The following is a 15,000-nucleotide window of genomic DNA, read 5'->3' on the forward strand; positions in this document are numbered from 1 at the left end:
TACCCACAGCCGGTCCTGGTCTGGCTATACTACAGAACAGATCCTGGGCTGTTAGCACAGTAGAATGACAGTGGTGCTCTCGATGAGTTCTGGGTCCTAGTGGACCTACCCACAGCCGGTCCTGGTCTGGCTATACTACAGAACAGATCCTGGGCTGTTAGCACAGTAGAATGACAGTGGTGCTCTCGATGAGTTCTGGGTCCTAGTGGACCTACCCACAGCCGGTCCTGGTCTGGCTATACTACAGAACAGATCCTGGGCTGTTAGCACAGTAGAATGACAGTGGTGCTCTCGATGAGTTCTGGGTCCTAGTGGACCTACCCACAGCCGGTCCTGGTCTGGCTATACTACAGAACAGATCCTGGGCTGTTAGCACAGTAGAATGACAGTGGTGCTCTCGATGAGTTCTGGGTCCTAGTGGACCTACCCACAGCCGGTCCTGGTCTGGCTATACTACAGAACAGATCTTGGGCTGTTAGCACAGTAGAATGACAGTAGTGCTCTCGATGAGTTCTGGGTCCTAGTGGACCTACCCACAGCCGGTCCTGGTCTGGCTATACTACAGAACAGATCCTGGGCTGTTAGCACAGTAGAATGACAGTGGTGCTCTCGATGAGTTCTGGGTCCTAGTGGACCTACCCACAGCCGGTCCTGGTCTGGCTATACTACAGAACAGATCCTGGGCTGTTAGCACAGTAGAATGACAGTGGTGCTCTCGATGAGTTCTGGGTCCTAGTGGACCTACCCACAGCCGGTCCTGGTCTGGCTATACTACAGAACAGATCTTGGGCTGTTAGCACAGTAGAATGACAGTGGTGCTCTCGATGAGTTCTGGGTCCTAGTGGACCTACCCACAGCCGGTCCTGGTCTGGCTATACTACAGAACAGATCCTGGGCTGTTAGCACAGTAGAATGACAGTGGTGCTCTCGATGAGTTCTGGGTCCTAGTGGACCTACCCACAGCCGGTCCTGGTCTGGCTATACTACAGAACAGATCTTGGGCTGTTAGCACAGTAGAATGACAGTGGTGCTCTCGATGAGTTCTGGGTCCTAGTGGACCTACCCACAGCCGGTCCTGGTCTGGCTATACTACAGAACAGATCTTGGGCTGTTAGCACAGTAGAATGACAGTAGTGCTCTCAATGAGTTCTGGGTCCTAGTGGACCTACCCACAGCCGGCGATAGTCTGCCTATAATATGGATTCTGTGCTGTAACACAGTAGTAAGCTAGCCTACTCTGAAGTTCCTGTTTGTCACTATCTGTTCAGTACTGAGTAGAGGACAGTTCATACTGTGTGAGAGGACAGTTCATACTGTGTGAGGACAGTTCATACTGTGTGAGGACAGTTCCTACTGTGTGAGGACAGTTCATACTGTGTGAGGACAGTTCCTACTGTGTGAGGACAGTTCATACTGTGTGAGGACAGTTCCTACTGTGTGAGGACAGTTCCTACTGTGTGAGGACAGTTCATACTGTGTGAGGACAGTTCCTACTGTGTGAGAAGACAGTTCAAACTGTGTGAGGACAGTTCCTACTGTGTGAGGACAGTTCCTACTGTGTGAGGACAGTTCATACTGTGTGAGGACAGTTCCTACTGTGAGAGGACAGTTCCTACTGTGAGAGGACAGTTCCTACTGTGAGAGGACAGTTCCTACTGTGTGAGGACAGTTCATACTGTGTGAGAAGACAGTTCCTACTGTGTGAGAAGACAGTTCATACTGTGTGAGGACAGTTCATGATGTGAGAGGACAGTTCATACTGTGTGAGAAGACAGTTCAAACTGTGTGAGGACAGTTCATTATGTGAGAGGACAGTTCATACTGTGTGAGGACAGTTCATACTGTGTGAGGACAGTTTCTACTGTGTGAGGACAGTTCCTACTGTATGAGGACAGTTCCTACTGTGAGAGGACAGTTCATACTGTGAGAGGACAGTTCCTACTGTGTGAGGACAGTTGCTACTGTGAGAGGACAGTTCATACTGTGTGAGGACAGTTCATACTGTGAGAGGACAGCTCATACTGTGAGAGGACAGTTCATACTGTGAGAGGACAGTTCATACTGTGAGAGGACAGTTCCTACTGTGTGAGGACAGTTCCTACTGTGAGAGGACAGTTCCTACTGTGTGAGGACAGTTCCTACTGTGAGAGGACAGTTCCTACTGTGAGAGGACAGTTCATACTGTGAGAGGACAGTTCATACTGTGAGAGGACAGTTCCTACTGTGAGAGGACAGTTCCTACTGTGTGAGGACAGTTCCTACTGTGAGAGGACAGTTCATACTGTGTGAGGACAGTTCATGATGTGTGAGGACAGTTCATACTGTGAGAGGACAGTTCCTACTGTGAGATGACAGTTCCTACTGTGTGAGGACAGTTCCTACTGTGAGAGGACAGTTCATACTGTGAGAGGACAGTTCCTACTGTGAGAGGACAGTTCATACTGTGAGAGGACAGTTCCTACTGTGTGAGGACAGCTCATATTGTGAGAGGACAGTTCATACTGTGAGATGACAGTTCCTACTGTGTGAGGACAGTTCCTACTGTGTGAGGACAGTTCCTACTGTGTGAGGACAGTTCATACTGTGTGAGGACAGTTCATGATGTGTGAGGACAGTTCATACTGTGAGAGGACAGTTCCTACTGTGAGAGGACAGTTCCTACTGTGAGAGGACAGTTCCTACTGTGAGAGGACAGTTCCTACTGTGAGAGGACAGTTCCTACTGTGTGAGGACAGTTCATACTGTGTGAGGACAGCTCATATTGTGAGAGGACCGTTCCTACTGTGTGAGGACAGTTCATGATGTGTGAGGACAGTTCATACTGTGAGAGGACAGTTCATGATGTGTGAGGACAGTTCATACCGTATGAGGACAGTTCCTAATGTGTGAGGACAGTTCCTACTGTGAGAGGACAGTTCATACTGTGTGAGGACAGCTCATATTGTGAGAGGACCGTTCCTACTGTGTGAGGACAGTTCATGATGTGTGAGGACAGTTCATACCGTATGAGGACAGTTCCTAATGTGTGAGGACAGTTCCTACTGTGAGAGGACAGTTCATACTGTGTGAGGACAGCTCATACTGTGAGAGGACAGTTCCTACTGTGAGAGGACAGCCATAGCTGTCATAGCTAGCCACAATGAATCAAATGCTGTAGTATGAATCTGCAGGTACAGTAGCTAAAGCTAACCAACTAGATTCAATGTTAGCTAGCTAGCTATCATTAGGCTATAACTAGCAACGTAATACAAATAATATTACTACACAGATTATACACACAGCATTAGCCAGTGAGCCAGAAAGCTAACATTCGCTAGCTAGCGAACAGTATGCTTTAAACTTGCAAAGAAAACAACTTTTTTTTACAAAATTAGAAACGTATAACATTCCCAAAATGTAGCTAGACTCTTACCCATATACATGGATCGGGATGGTCGGCAGGTAGCCTAGTGGTTAGAGAGGCAGGTAGCCTAGTGGTTAGCGGCAGGTAGTCTAGTGGTTAGAGGCAGGTAGCATAGTGGTTAGCGGCAGGTAGCCTAGTGGTTAGAGGCAGGTAGCCTAGTGGTTAGAGAGGCAGGTAGCCTAGTGGTTAGAGAGGCAGGTAGCCTAGTGGTTAGAGGCAGGTAGCCTAGTGGTTAGAGGCAGGTAGCCTAGTGGTTAGAGGCAGGTAGCCTAGTGGTTAGAGGCAGGTAGTCTAGTGGTTAGAGCAGGTAGACTAGTGGTTAGAGGCAGGTAGCCTAGTGGTTAGAGGCAGGTAGCCTAGTGGTTAGAGGCAGGTAGCCTAGTGGTTAGAGGCGGTAGCCTAGTGGTTAGAGGCAGGTAGCCTAGTGGTTAGAGGCAGGTAGTCTAGTGGTTAGAGAGGCAGGTAGCCTAGTGGTTAGCGGCAGGTAGTCTAGTGGTTAGAGGCAGGTAGCCTAGTGGTTAGAGGCAGGTAGCCTAGTGGTTAGAGAGGCAGGTAGCCTAGTGGTTAGAGAGGCAGGTAGCCTAGTGGTTAGAGAGGCAGGTAGCCTAGTGGTTAGAGGCAGGTAGCCTAGTGGTTAGAGGCAGGTAGCCTAGTGGTTAGAGGCAGGTAGTCTAGTGGTTAGAGCAGGTAGCCTAGTGGTTAGAGGCAGGTAGCCTAGTGGTTAGAGGCAGGTAGCCTAGTGGTTAGAGCGTTGGACTTGTAACCGAAAAGTTGCAAGATTGTTTCCCCCAGAGCTGACAAGGTACAAATCTGTCGTTCTGCCCCTGAACAAGGCAGTTAAACCCACTGTTCCTAGGCCGTCATTGAAAATAACAATTTGTTATTAACTGACTTGCCTAGTTAAATAAAGGTTAAATAAACATAAATTAAATTAACAAGTAAAGTTCCTGCTTAGGTCTTCATTTTCAGGAAAAAGCCTTACTTGTTTGAAAGTGTTGTTATTTTTCCCATGACAGCTTGCCAACGTTAGAAACTGCTGAGACGATCCACAGACAGATCCACAGGGTGATGTGACAGCGACGACCACCTGTTCTCACTAATAACGATGAAGATGAGGATCCTGGGGCCAGAGAGGTTCTGTGTTCTGCTGGGTGTGTCCCTCCAACTGCTGCTGCTGCTACCAGACACCTCCTCTACCGCTGCAACCTGGAGCCAGAGTGGACCCCGCCTGCAGCTCTCACACACAGGTATCTCATATCCGCTCCCTTTTTTACTCTGAGGAACTCTGGTCCTTGGTGTACTGGGGAGCTCTGGTCCTCTGTGTACTGGGGAACTCTGGTCCTTGGTGTACTGGGGAACTCTGTTCCTTGATGTACTGGGGAGCTCTGGTCCTCTGTGTACTGGTGAGCTCTGGTCCTTGGTGTACTGGGGAGCTCTGGTCCTCTGTGTACTGGTGAGCTCTGGTCCTTGGTGTACTGGTGAGCTCTGGTCCTTGGTGTACTGGTGAGCTCTGGTCCTTGAAACTGCAACACTGCTGGTTTTCAATATGGCTTTCTAATTAGGGAATAGGGACTGATAGTGAAGAGGGACTGATAGTGAAGAGGGACTGATAGTGAATAGAGACTGATAGTGAATAGAGACTGATAGTGAAGAGGGACTGATAGTGAAGAGGGACTGATAGTGAAGAGGGACTGATAGTGAATATAGACTGATAGTGAAGAGGGACTGATAGTGAATAGAGACTGATAGTGAAGAGGGACTGATAGTGAAGAGGGACTGATAGTGAAGAGGGACTGATAGTGAATATAGACTGATAGTGAAGAGGAACAGGTCAAGACAGGCAGGGGTCAATAATCCAGAAAGGGTGTAAAGGGTCCAGAACGGCGGGCAGTCTCAGGGTCAGGGGTCAATAATCCAGAACGGGTGTAAAGGGTCCAGAACGGCGGGCAGTCTCAGGGTCAGGGGTCAATAACCCAGAACGGTGGGGTAACGTACAAAATGGCGGGCAGTCTCGGGGTCAGGGCAGGTAGAACGGTCAAAACCGGGAAGGACTGGAAAACAGGAGCCAGAAACAGGCAGGAGCAGGAAAACAAACGCTGGTAACATACAAACAGAGAACACAGGTATAAATACACAGGGGATAATGGGGAAGATGGGCGACACCTGGACGGGGGTGGAGACAATCACAAAGACAGGTGAAACAGATCAGGGTATGACAAGCAGGGGCTTGTAAAGCCATAGCATATACTTTTTTTTTTCTTCCAGCAACATACTATGATTGATAATATAAAGGCCTGAAATCTGAAATCTTAACAAAAACAGTGGTGTTGTCGTTGTCTTGCTGTACAGCCAGGCTCTCTCCAGGTTTTATAGCCCAGATCCTCAGACAGACAGTAGCAGAATGGGACGAGAACAGAAGAAACTACTGACTCATTGTTGTAGTAGAGGAAGGAAAGAGGGGATATGGTCTGTTCGGCACAACAGAGGATTTGTACTGTAAGGGCCAGGAGATTTAGTAGGTTGCGTGTTTAAAAATAGGCATGTTCATGTTAATATCTATGCATTCACAATCTATTACGTAGAGCAGGGCTCTTCAACTGGTGGCCCCGTGTGCCAAATTTGGCCAACGATTGATTTTATTTGGCCCACCCGAGTTTTCAAAAAAGCAGAAACATTATTTTCACTGTAAAATCTCTAGGCAATCAGCTCAAAGTCATTTTTTTAACTTAGGATATATGTTCCCGAAGTATTACGACGCATAAATCGATAAACATACAGCATTGTCGGATCCAAATGTAATCAAGGTTTGAAATGATTGTCTAATACTGTATCCGTTGGGCTTCTAGTGGTCACTAGTCTACTAATTATTTGTAATTATATTCCGGCCCCCTGACCATGTGCTCAAGAAGAAAAAAAACGTCCCACGGACGTAGAGACTTAAACTATGACCCTGAGTTTTCCTGGTTGTGTCATACAGTCATTAAGATAGATAAATCATCATGTGCTTTTACTTGCACAGTTTCATGTTCATCTGTCAAGCTGTGTGGTATAATCTCTCCCTGGAGGGTTGTCTGCTTGTCGGGACAGTAAGGCATTAGTATGATACCTGCTAGGAAAACAAGTTTCTCCTCTCCCTCTCTAATCAGTAACATCTGTGTGTCTGACAGGCCTGCCTCTCTGTGTGTCTGACAGGCCTGCCACCTCTGTGTGTCTAACAGGCCTGCCTCTCTCCTCTCCCTCTCTAATCAGTAACATCTGTGTGTCTGACAGGCCTGCCTCTCTGTGTGTCTGACAGGCCTGCCTCTCTGTGTGTCTGACAGGCCTGCCTCTCTGTGTGTCTGACAGGCCTGCCTCTCTGTGTGTCTGACAGGCCTGCCTCTCTGTGTGTCTGACAGGCCTGCCTCTCTGTGTGTCTGACAGGCCTGCCTCTCTGTGTGTCTGACAGGCCTGCCACCTCTGTGTGTCTAACAGGCCTGCCTCTCTCCTCTCCCTCTCTAATCAGTAACATCTGTGTGTCTGACAGGCCTGCCTCTCTGTGTGTCTGACAGGCCTGCCACCTCTGTGTGTCTAACAGGCCTGCCTCTCTCCTCTCCCTCTCTAATCAGTAACATCTGTGTGTCTGACAGGCCTGCCTCTCTGTGTGTCTGACAGGCCTGCCTCTCTGTGTGTCTAACAGGCCTGCCTCTCTGTGTGTCTGACAGGCCTGCCTCTCTGTGTGTCTGACAGGCCTGCCTCTCTGTGTGTCTAACAGGCCTGCCTCTCTGTGTGTCTGACAGGCCTGCCTCTCTCTTCTCCCTCTCTAATCAGTAACATCTGTGTGTCTGACAGGCCTGCCTCTCTGTGTGTCTGACAGGCCTGCCTCTCTCCTCTCCCTCTCTAATCAGTAACATCTGTGTGTCTGACAGGCCTGCCTCTCTGTGTGTCTAACAGGCCTGCCTCTCTCCTCTCCCTCTCTAATCAGTAACATCTGTGTGTCTGACAGGCCTGCCTCTCTGTGTGTCTGACAGGCCTGCCTCTCTGTGTGTCTGACAGGCCTGCCTCTCTGTGTGTCTGACAGGCCTGCCTCTCTGTGTGTCTAACAGGCCTGCCTCTCTCCTCTCCCTCTCTAATCAGTAACATCTGTGTGTCTGACAGGCCTGCCTCTCTGTGTGTCTGACAGGCCTGCCTCTCTGTGTGTCTGACAGGCCTGCCTCTCTGTGTGTCTAACAGGCCTGCCTCTCTGTGTGTCTGACAGGCCTGCCTCTCTGTGTGTCTGACAGGCCTGCCTCTCTGTGTGTCTAACAGGCCTGCCTCTCTGTGTGTCTAACAGGCCTGCCTCTCTGTGTGTCTAACAGGCCTGCCTCTCTGTGTGTCTGACAGGCCTGCCTCTCTCTTCTCCCTCTCTAATCAGTAACATCTGTGTGTCTGACAGGCCTGCCTCTCTGTGTGTCTGACAGATCTGCCTCTCTGTGTGTCTGACAGGCTTGCCTCTCTGCGTGTCTGACAGGCCTGCCTCTCTGTGTGTCTGACAGGCCTGCCTCTCTGTGTGTCTGACAGGCCTGCATCTCTGACAAACTATAATTCTAGCCCCAGGGATGATGGGATGTCTGTGTGTGTGTGTGTGTTTGGCCTTCCTGTCAGAAGTAGATAGCGAAAAGCGGTCGGAGGGTCAGAGGGCTGGAGGATAACACCCTGCCAGTGTGTGTGTGTGTGTGTGTGTGTGATAACACCCTGTCAGCTCCCTCCTCCCTCAGGATGCATGGTCTAGGCTGGGTTCCTGAGGTCACTCTCTGGGGTTAGCTCTGACATCCAGATAGTTAGACAGAGAGGACTCTGGGGATGGATGCTCCTCCCTGTGTGTCAGAGGGAGGGAGGGAGGGAGGGAGGGAGGGAGGGAGGGAGGGAGGGAGATATGACCATATTAGAGACACATCTTTCCCTCAGATTACACAGATCCACAAAGAATTCGAAAAAACAAATCCAATTTTGATAAACTCCCATATCTACTGGGTGAAATTCCACAGTGTGCCATCACAGCAGCAAGATTTGTGACCTGTTGCCACGAGAAAAGGTCAACCAGTGAAGAACACACACCATTGTAAATACAAACTATATTTAGGTAACACTGTATACAGACATAATATGACATTTGTAACGTCTTTATTCTTATGGAACTTTTGGAAGGGTATTGTTTACTGTTCATTTTTTGTTTATTTATTTTTGCTTATGTTTATGTTCTTTTTCGCTTTGACAATGTTGACCTCACTGCTAGAGTGTAGGGGCGGCAGGGTAGCCTAGTGGTTAGAGTGTAGAGGCGGCAGGGTAGCCTAGTGGTTAGAGTGTAGGGGCGGCAGGGTAGCCTAGTGGTTAGAGTGTAGAGGCGGCAGGGTAGCCTAGTGGTTAGAGTGTAGGGGCGGCAGGGTAGCCTAGTGGTTAGAGTGTAGAGGAGGCAGGTAGCCTAGTGGTTAGAGTGTAGAGGCGGCAGGTAGCCTAGTGGTTAGAGTGTAGAGGCGGCAGGTAGCCTAGTGGTTAGAGTGTAGAGGAGGCAGGGTAGCCTAGTGGTTAGAGTGTAGAGGAGGCAGGGTAGCCTAGTGGTTAGAGTGTAGAGGAGGCAGGGTAGCCTAGTGGTTAGAGTGTAGAGGCGGCAGGTAGCCTAGTGGTTAGAGTGTAGAGGAGGCAGGGTAGCCTAGTGGTTAGAGTGTAGAGGCGGCAGGTAGCCTAGTGGTTAGAGTGTAGAGAAGGCAGGGTAGTCTAGTGGTTAGAGTGTAGAGGCGGCAGGTAGCCTAGTGGTTAGAGTGTAGAGGAGGCAGGGTAGCCTAGTGGTTAGAGTGTAGAGGCGGCAGGTAGCCTAGTGGTTAGAGTGTAGAGGAGGCAGGGTAGCCTAGTGGTTAGAGTGTAGAGGCGGCAGGGTAGCCTAGTGGTTAGAGTGTAGAGGCGGCAGGGTAGCCTAGTGGTTAGAGTGTAGAGGCGGCAGGTAGCCTAGTGGTTAGAGTGTAGAGGCGGCAGGGTAGCCTAGTGGTTAGAGTGTAGGGGCGGCAGGTAGCCTAGTGGTTAGAGTGTAGGGGGGGCAGGGTAGCCTAGTGGTTAGAGTGTAGAGGCGGCAGGTAGCCTAGTGGTTAGAGTGTAGAGGAAGGGTAGCCTAGTGGTTAGAGTGTAGGGGCGGCAGGTAGCCTAGTGGTTAGAGTGTAGAGGTAGGGTAGCCTAGTGGTTAGAGTGTAGAGGTGGCAGGTAGCCTAGTGGTTAGAGTGTAGAGGCAGGGTAGCCTAGTGGTTAGAGTGTAGGGGCGGCAGGTAGCCTAGTGGTTAGAGTGTAGAGGCAGGGTAGCCTAGTGGTTAGAGTGTAGAGGCGGCAGGGTAGCCTAGTGGTTAGAGTGTAGAGGCGGCAGGGTAGCCTAGTGGTTAGAGTGTAGAGGCGGCAGGGTAGCCTAGTGGTTAGAGTGTAGAGGCGGCAGGGTAGCCTAGTGGTTAGAGTGTAGAGGTGGCAGGTAGCCTAGTGGTTAGAGGGTAGAGGAGGCAGGGTAGCCTAGTGGTTAGAGTGTAGGGGCGGCAGGGTAGCCTAGTGGTTAGAGTGTTGGACTAGTAACCGGAAGTTTTCAAGTTCCAACCCCCGAGCTGACAAGGTACAAATCTGTCGTTCTGCCCCCTGAACAAGGCAGTTTAACCCACTGTTCCTAGGCCGTCATTGAAAATAAGAATTTGTTCTTAACTGACTTGCCTAGTTAAATAAAGGTAAATAAATAAATAAAATTAACATATGATTCCCATGCCAATAAAGCCCCTGGAGGTAAATTGAATTGATACAGAGAGGATGGGTCATATATCCCAGAAAGCTTGACGGCGCCTCCTCTGACACCAGATGATGAAACAATGTTTTCTGTCTAACCATATTTCTCTGTCTTTGTTGGTCAGTGATACTGACATTAGGGGGGGGGGGGGGGTCATTTAAACTGTGGTGAACTCATTTGAGTTATAAAAGTGAAGCAAACGATTAAAACAGTTCTCTTTCAACGCATGGCAGTGCATTGTGGGGTGTTTGTGCGTGAGAAGAGGCGGTGGGGGGGGGGGGGGGGGGGATGGGGGGGGGGAGAGAGGGAGTCGTCCACCATTAATGTAATGTGTTGTTGTAAAAGCCGAACACTGAGAACAATAGGGTCATTTAGATCGACACCTGATGAAACGTGTCACCGGAGCCAATCGTAGCACAGCTGAGACACTATAGAGAGAGAGACCTCGTACAGAACTGACTACTTCCTGCTGCTGGCACCATATTGACGGTTCTGTGTGGGTTTTTTTTCTCCTAATGAGCAACACGAAGAATGTGTGTTTGACTGATGTACTGTAGGAGCCCGGGTACGTGCAGTCTAGCTGTGGTATATTGAGCAGAGGCTATCGGAGGTTTATGTGTGTGTGTGTGCGTATGTGTGTGTATGTTCGTGCGTGTGTGTGTGAGGTAGTGTGTGTGTGAGGTAGTGTGTGTGTGAGGTTATGTGTGTGTGAGGTAGTATGTGTGTGTGAGGTAGTGTGTGTGTGTGAGGTAGTGTGTGTGTGTGAGGTAGTGTGTGTGTGTGAGGTAGTGTGTGTGTGTGAGGTAGTGTGTGTGTGTGTGAGGTAGTGTGTGTGTGAGGTAGTATGTGTGTGTGAGGTAGTATGTGTGTGTGAGGTAGTGTGTGTGTGTGAGGTAGTGTGTGTGTGTGAGGTAGTGTGTGTGTGTGAGGTAGTGTGTGTGTGTGTGAGGTAGTGTGTGTGTGAGAGGTAGTGTGTGTGTGAGAGGTAGTGTGTGTGTGAGGTAGTGTGTGTGTGAGGTAGTGTGTGTGTGAGGTAGTGTGTGTGTGAGGTAGAGTGTGTGTGAGGTAGTGTGTGTGTGAGGTAGTGTGTGCTTGAGCAGAAGCTGTCGTAAGTGCAGCTGTCAAAATAATAGGAGGAAGTATGAAGTTCATCAGCTTTGTGTTGTTGGTCAGTGACATGAGGTCTGTGTTGTTGGTCAGTGACATGAGGTCTGTGTTGTTGGTCAGAGACATGAGGTCTGTGTTGTTGGTCAGAGACATGAGGTCTGTGTTGTTGGTCAGAGACACAAGGTCTGTGTTGTTGGTCAGAGACACAAGGTCTGTGTTGTTGGTCAGAGACATGAGGTCTGTGTAGTTGGTCAGAGACAGGGAGACATGACGTCTGTGTTGTTGGTCAGAGACATGAGGTCTGTGTTGTTGGTCAGAGACAGGGAGACATGAGGTCTGTGTTGTTGGTCAGAGACACAAGGTCTGTGTTGTTGGTCAGAGACGCAAGGTCTGTGTTGTTGGTCAGAGACAGGGAGACATGAGGTCTGTGTAGTTGGTCAGAGACAGGGAGACATGACGTCTGCGTTGTTGGTCAGAGACATGAGGTCTGTGTTGTTGGTCAGAGACAGGGAGACATGAGGTCTGTGTTGTTGGTCAGAGACAGGGAGACATTAGGTCTGTGTTGTTGGTCAGAGACAGGGAGAGATGAGGTCATTGTCCTCCACAGGCCTGTTTACATTGGTCCTAATCCACATTTAAGTCAAACCTCCCCATCAAAAACACACAAAAAAGGAGAATTTCAGTTGAAAAAGTACAATTCGTTTTAATGTCTATATGTCGGCAGGGTTTCTGACTTCAGAGGTTAACTTAAAAAAACAGCGGAATTGAAGCCCACTCAGAGAGACTAAAAACATCTGTCGTAATAATGATATTTTATCGGTTACACTGCTGACAGTACACACATACTTTTACTAACTTACTTTAACACACACACACACACACACACACACACACACACACACACACACACACACACACACACACACACACACACACACACACACACACACACAGTCAATACGTTGCGTGGTGAAACAACCATTCAGTGCTCATATCATTCACACAGATCTGGTTTCAAACTCTTTTTGTCTGGAAGGACTTAGAGTAAAACGATGAATGTTTGATGAACTGATGAACCCAGTTCACATAACATACCGGGGACCTACTCAACTATCAGAGACTCTGACAGAGTCTTTTTCCTCCTGACAACGTAATCCTGGTTAACCCAGAACTAAAGTCTTGTGTAACTGGTCAGATAGTCCATTAAGTTCTGAGACGCGATAAGAGATAGAACGAGGATCGGAAACCGGAACAGTTCCACCATCTCCATTTGCAAGTTACGGGAAAGTCTGTGGGCCAAATTGTTTCCATCCCCTTCCAAAAATATCAAAAAGATGCTAACACCTTTTTGTCCAAGTAACCAGTGGCGAAAACTCAAGCACAGGAACTAATGCTTTTTGTCATCTCCTGCATCCCGTAGTATCAGATCTACGGTACCATTTAACGTATCTAGTCTGTCCACCAGAGATTACTGACGACGTTACACCGGGAAGAAAAAAAAAACTTGGTGCCTTTGCATTTGTGGTATGTGTCCGTGTCGGTCAGTTCCCCCTGACCCCTGACCTCTGTGTCACCGCGGTAACGAGGTGAGGCAGATAAGAGCGAGGGCTGACACAGAGAGCAATGCTGAGCTGTAGGTCAGCGGAGCGAATGAACCTGTCAGAGAACAGAGAGAAAGCAGATGGGTGAAGGCTGTGTGTGTGTGTGTGTGTGTGTGTGGGTGGAAGGGGGTGGCAGAGGGGGTTGGGGTGAAGAATGCTGCTAATTAGAGGTGGATGTCTTGGAGTTGTTTGGACGGATGTAGCTGTGGCTTTCAAACAGATCTGAACAGACACCGACCTTCTTCCCCCTCTCTCCTCTTCCTCCTCTCTCCTCTTCCCCCTCTCCCCTCTTCCTTCCCTCTTCCTCCCCTCTCTCCTCTTCCCCCTCTCCCCTCTTCCTCCCCTCTTCCCCCTCTCACCTCTTCCTCCTCTCTCTTCCCCTCTCCCCTCTTCCCCCTCTCACCACTTCCTCCTCTCTCTTCCCCTCTCTCCTCTTCCTCCTTCTCCCCTCTTCCTCCCCTCTTCCCCCTCTATCGTCTTCTAATCCTTTCCTTCCGCTCTCTTCATCCTCTCTTTATCTTTTCTTCTGTCCTCTCTGTTTCTTCTCCTCCCCTCTTCATCCAATCCATTCCACTCTTAGACCAGACCACTGGTCTGATTACCTATAGATTAGAGATAGCAGACAATGGTAAATGATGGTGAGTGATGGTGAGTGACGGTGAGTGACGGTAGTGATGGTGAGTGATGGTAAGTGATGGTGAGTGATGGTGAATGATGGTTGTGATGGTAAATGATTCTAGTGATGGTGAGTGATGGTGGTGATGGTAGAGATAGTGAGTGATGTTAGGTGATGGTGAGTGATGGTGAGTGATGGTAGTGATGGTAAGTGATGGTGAATGATGGTCTTGAGGGTAAGGGATTCTAGTGATGGTGAGTGATGGTCAGGATGGTAGTGATGGTAGTGATAGTGAGTGATGGTGAGTCATGGTGAGTGATGGTAGTGATAGTGAGTGATGGTAGTGATAGTGAGTGATGGTGAGTCATGGTGAGGGATGGTAATGATTGTGAGTGAAGGCAGTGAGGTGATGGTAAGTGATGGTAAGTGATGGTCACTGATATCAACTGATAGAAAGTGGTAGCAAGTGGTGGTAAGTAATAATACGTGATAGTGAGTGATTGTTAGTGATGGTGAGTGATTGTGAGTGATGGTGGGTGGTGGTGAGTGATGGTAGTGATGGTAGTTGATGATGACCAGTGATGGTGAGTGATGAGTGATGGTAATGATGGTGAGTGATTGTGAGTGATGGTGAGACTATCTGTGTTGGATCTGGGGGAGTGTTCTGGGTTGGCTGACACTACTCCTACCTCTGTCTCTCTCTCTCTCTCTCTCTCTCTCTCTCTCTCTCTCTTTCTTCTGGGGGAGTTTGGTTTTAAGACACACACACACCATCATCGTCTGACACCTGAGTATTAACCACAGAACCTTACCTCTCTTTTCCACTCAAACAATCTCTCAAAGTTGTTCCTCCAAGACACAACAGCAGTACTACCAAACTGTCTCTGAATGAACCGGGGGAAATAACCATTATCATGGAATTATTATGTCATTCATTCCACTGTGATACTTCTTGGAAAACACATTTCCTCTAGAGGAGAGAGTAACTATTTTGAAGTGAATGTGTGTTTGAGGAGGAGAGAGAGAGGGAGAGAGAGAGAAGGGGAGAGAGCAAGGGGGTAGGGAAAGAGAGAAAAAGAGAAGGCAAGACAGAGAGACAGAGAGAGACAGAGACAGAGAGAGACAGAGACAGAGAGAGAGGGAGACAGAGAGAGAGGGAGACAGAGAAAGAGAGAGAGACAGAGAGAGAGACAGAGAGAGACAGAGAGAGAGAGAATGTTGTAATTACCGTACAACAGACCATGTATTCACCCTGCACACCCTAATTGACAACCAAACAAACCAAAACAAAGGCAAAGTCTTCTCATGCTTTGTTGATTTCAAAAAAGCCTTTGACTCAATTTGTGATGAGGGTCTGCTATACAAATTGATGGATAGTGGTGTTGGGGGTAAAACATACGACATTATAAAATCCATGTACACAAACAACAAGTGTGTGGTTAAAATTGGCAAAAAACACACACATTTCTTCCCACAGGGCCGTGGGGTGAGACAGGGATGCAGCCTAAGC

General features: G+C 48.7%; 1 protein-coding gene across 1 annotated transcript in view; it reads left to right on the forward strand.

Moving 5' to 3' along the window:
* Positions 1-15,000, forward strand: part of LOC110494825 (semaphorin-3D) — a 150,483-nt gene that overhangs the window by 44,898 nt on the left and 90,585 nt on the right. The window contains exon 2 of the mRNA XM_090206490.1: positions 4,420-4,650. Coding sequence (XP_090062616.1) covers positions 4,509-4,650 — 142 coding nt within the window. The 5' untranslated portion in view covers positions 4,420-4,508. The remainder of the gene's footprint in view (positions 1-4,419; positions 4,651-15,000) is intronic.

The sequence above is a fragment of the Oncorhynchus mykiss genome, chromosome 17 (assembly GCF_057628025.1).
Source record: "Oncorhynchus mykiss isolate SJ-2025 chromosome 17, ASM5762802v1, whole genome shotgun sequence".
In the NCBI taxonomy this organism is placed as follows: domain Eukaryota; kingdom Metazoa; phylum Chordata; class Actinopteri; order Salmoniformes; family Salmonidae; genus Oncorhynchus; species Oncorhynchus mykiss.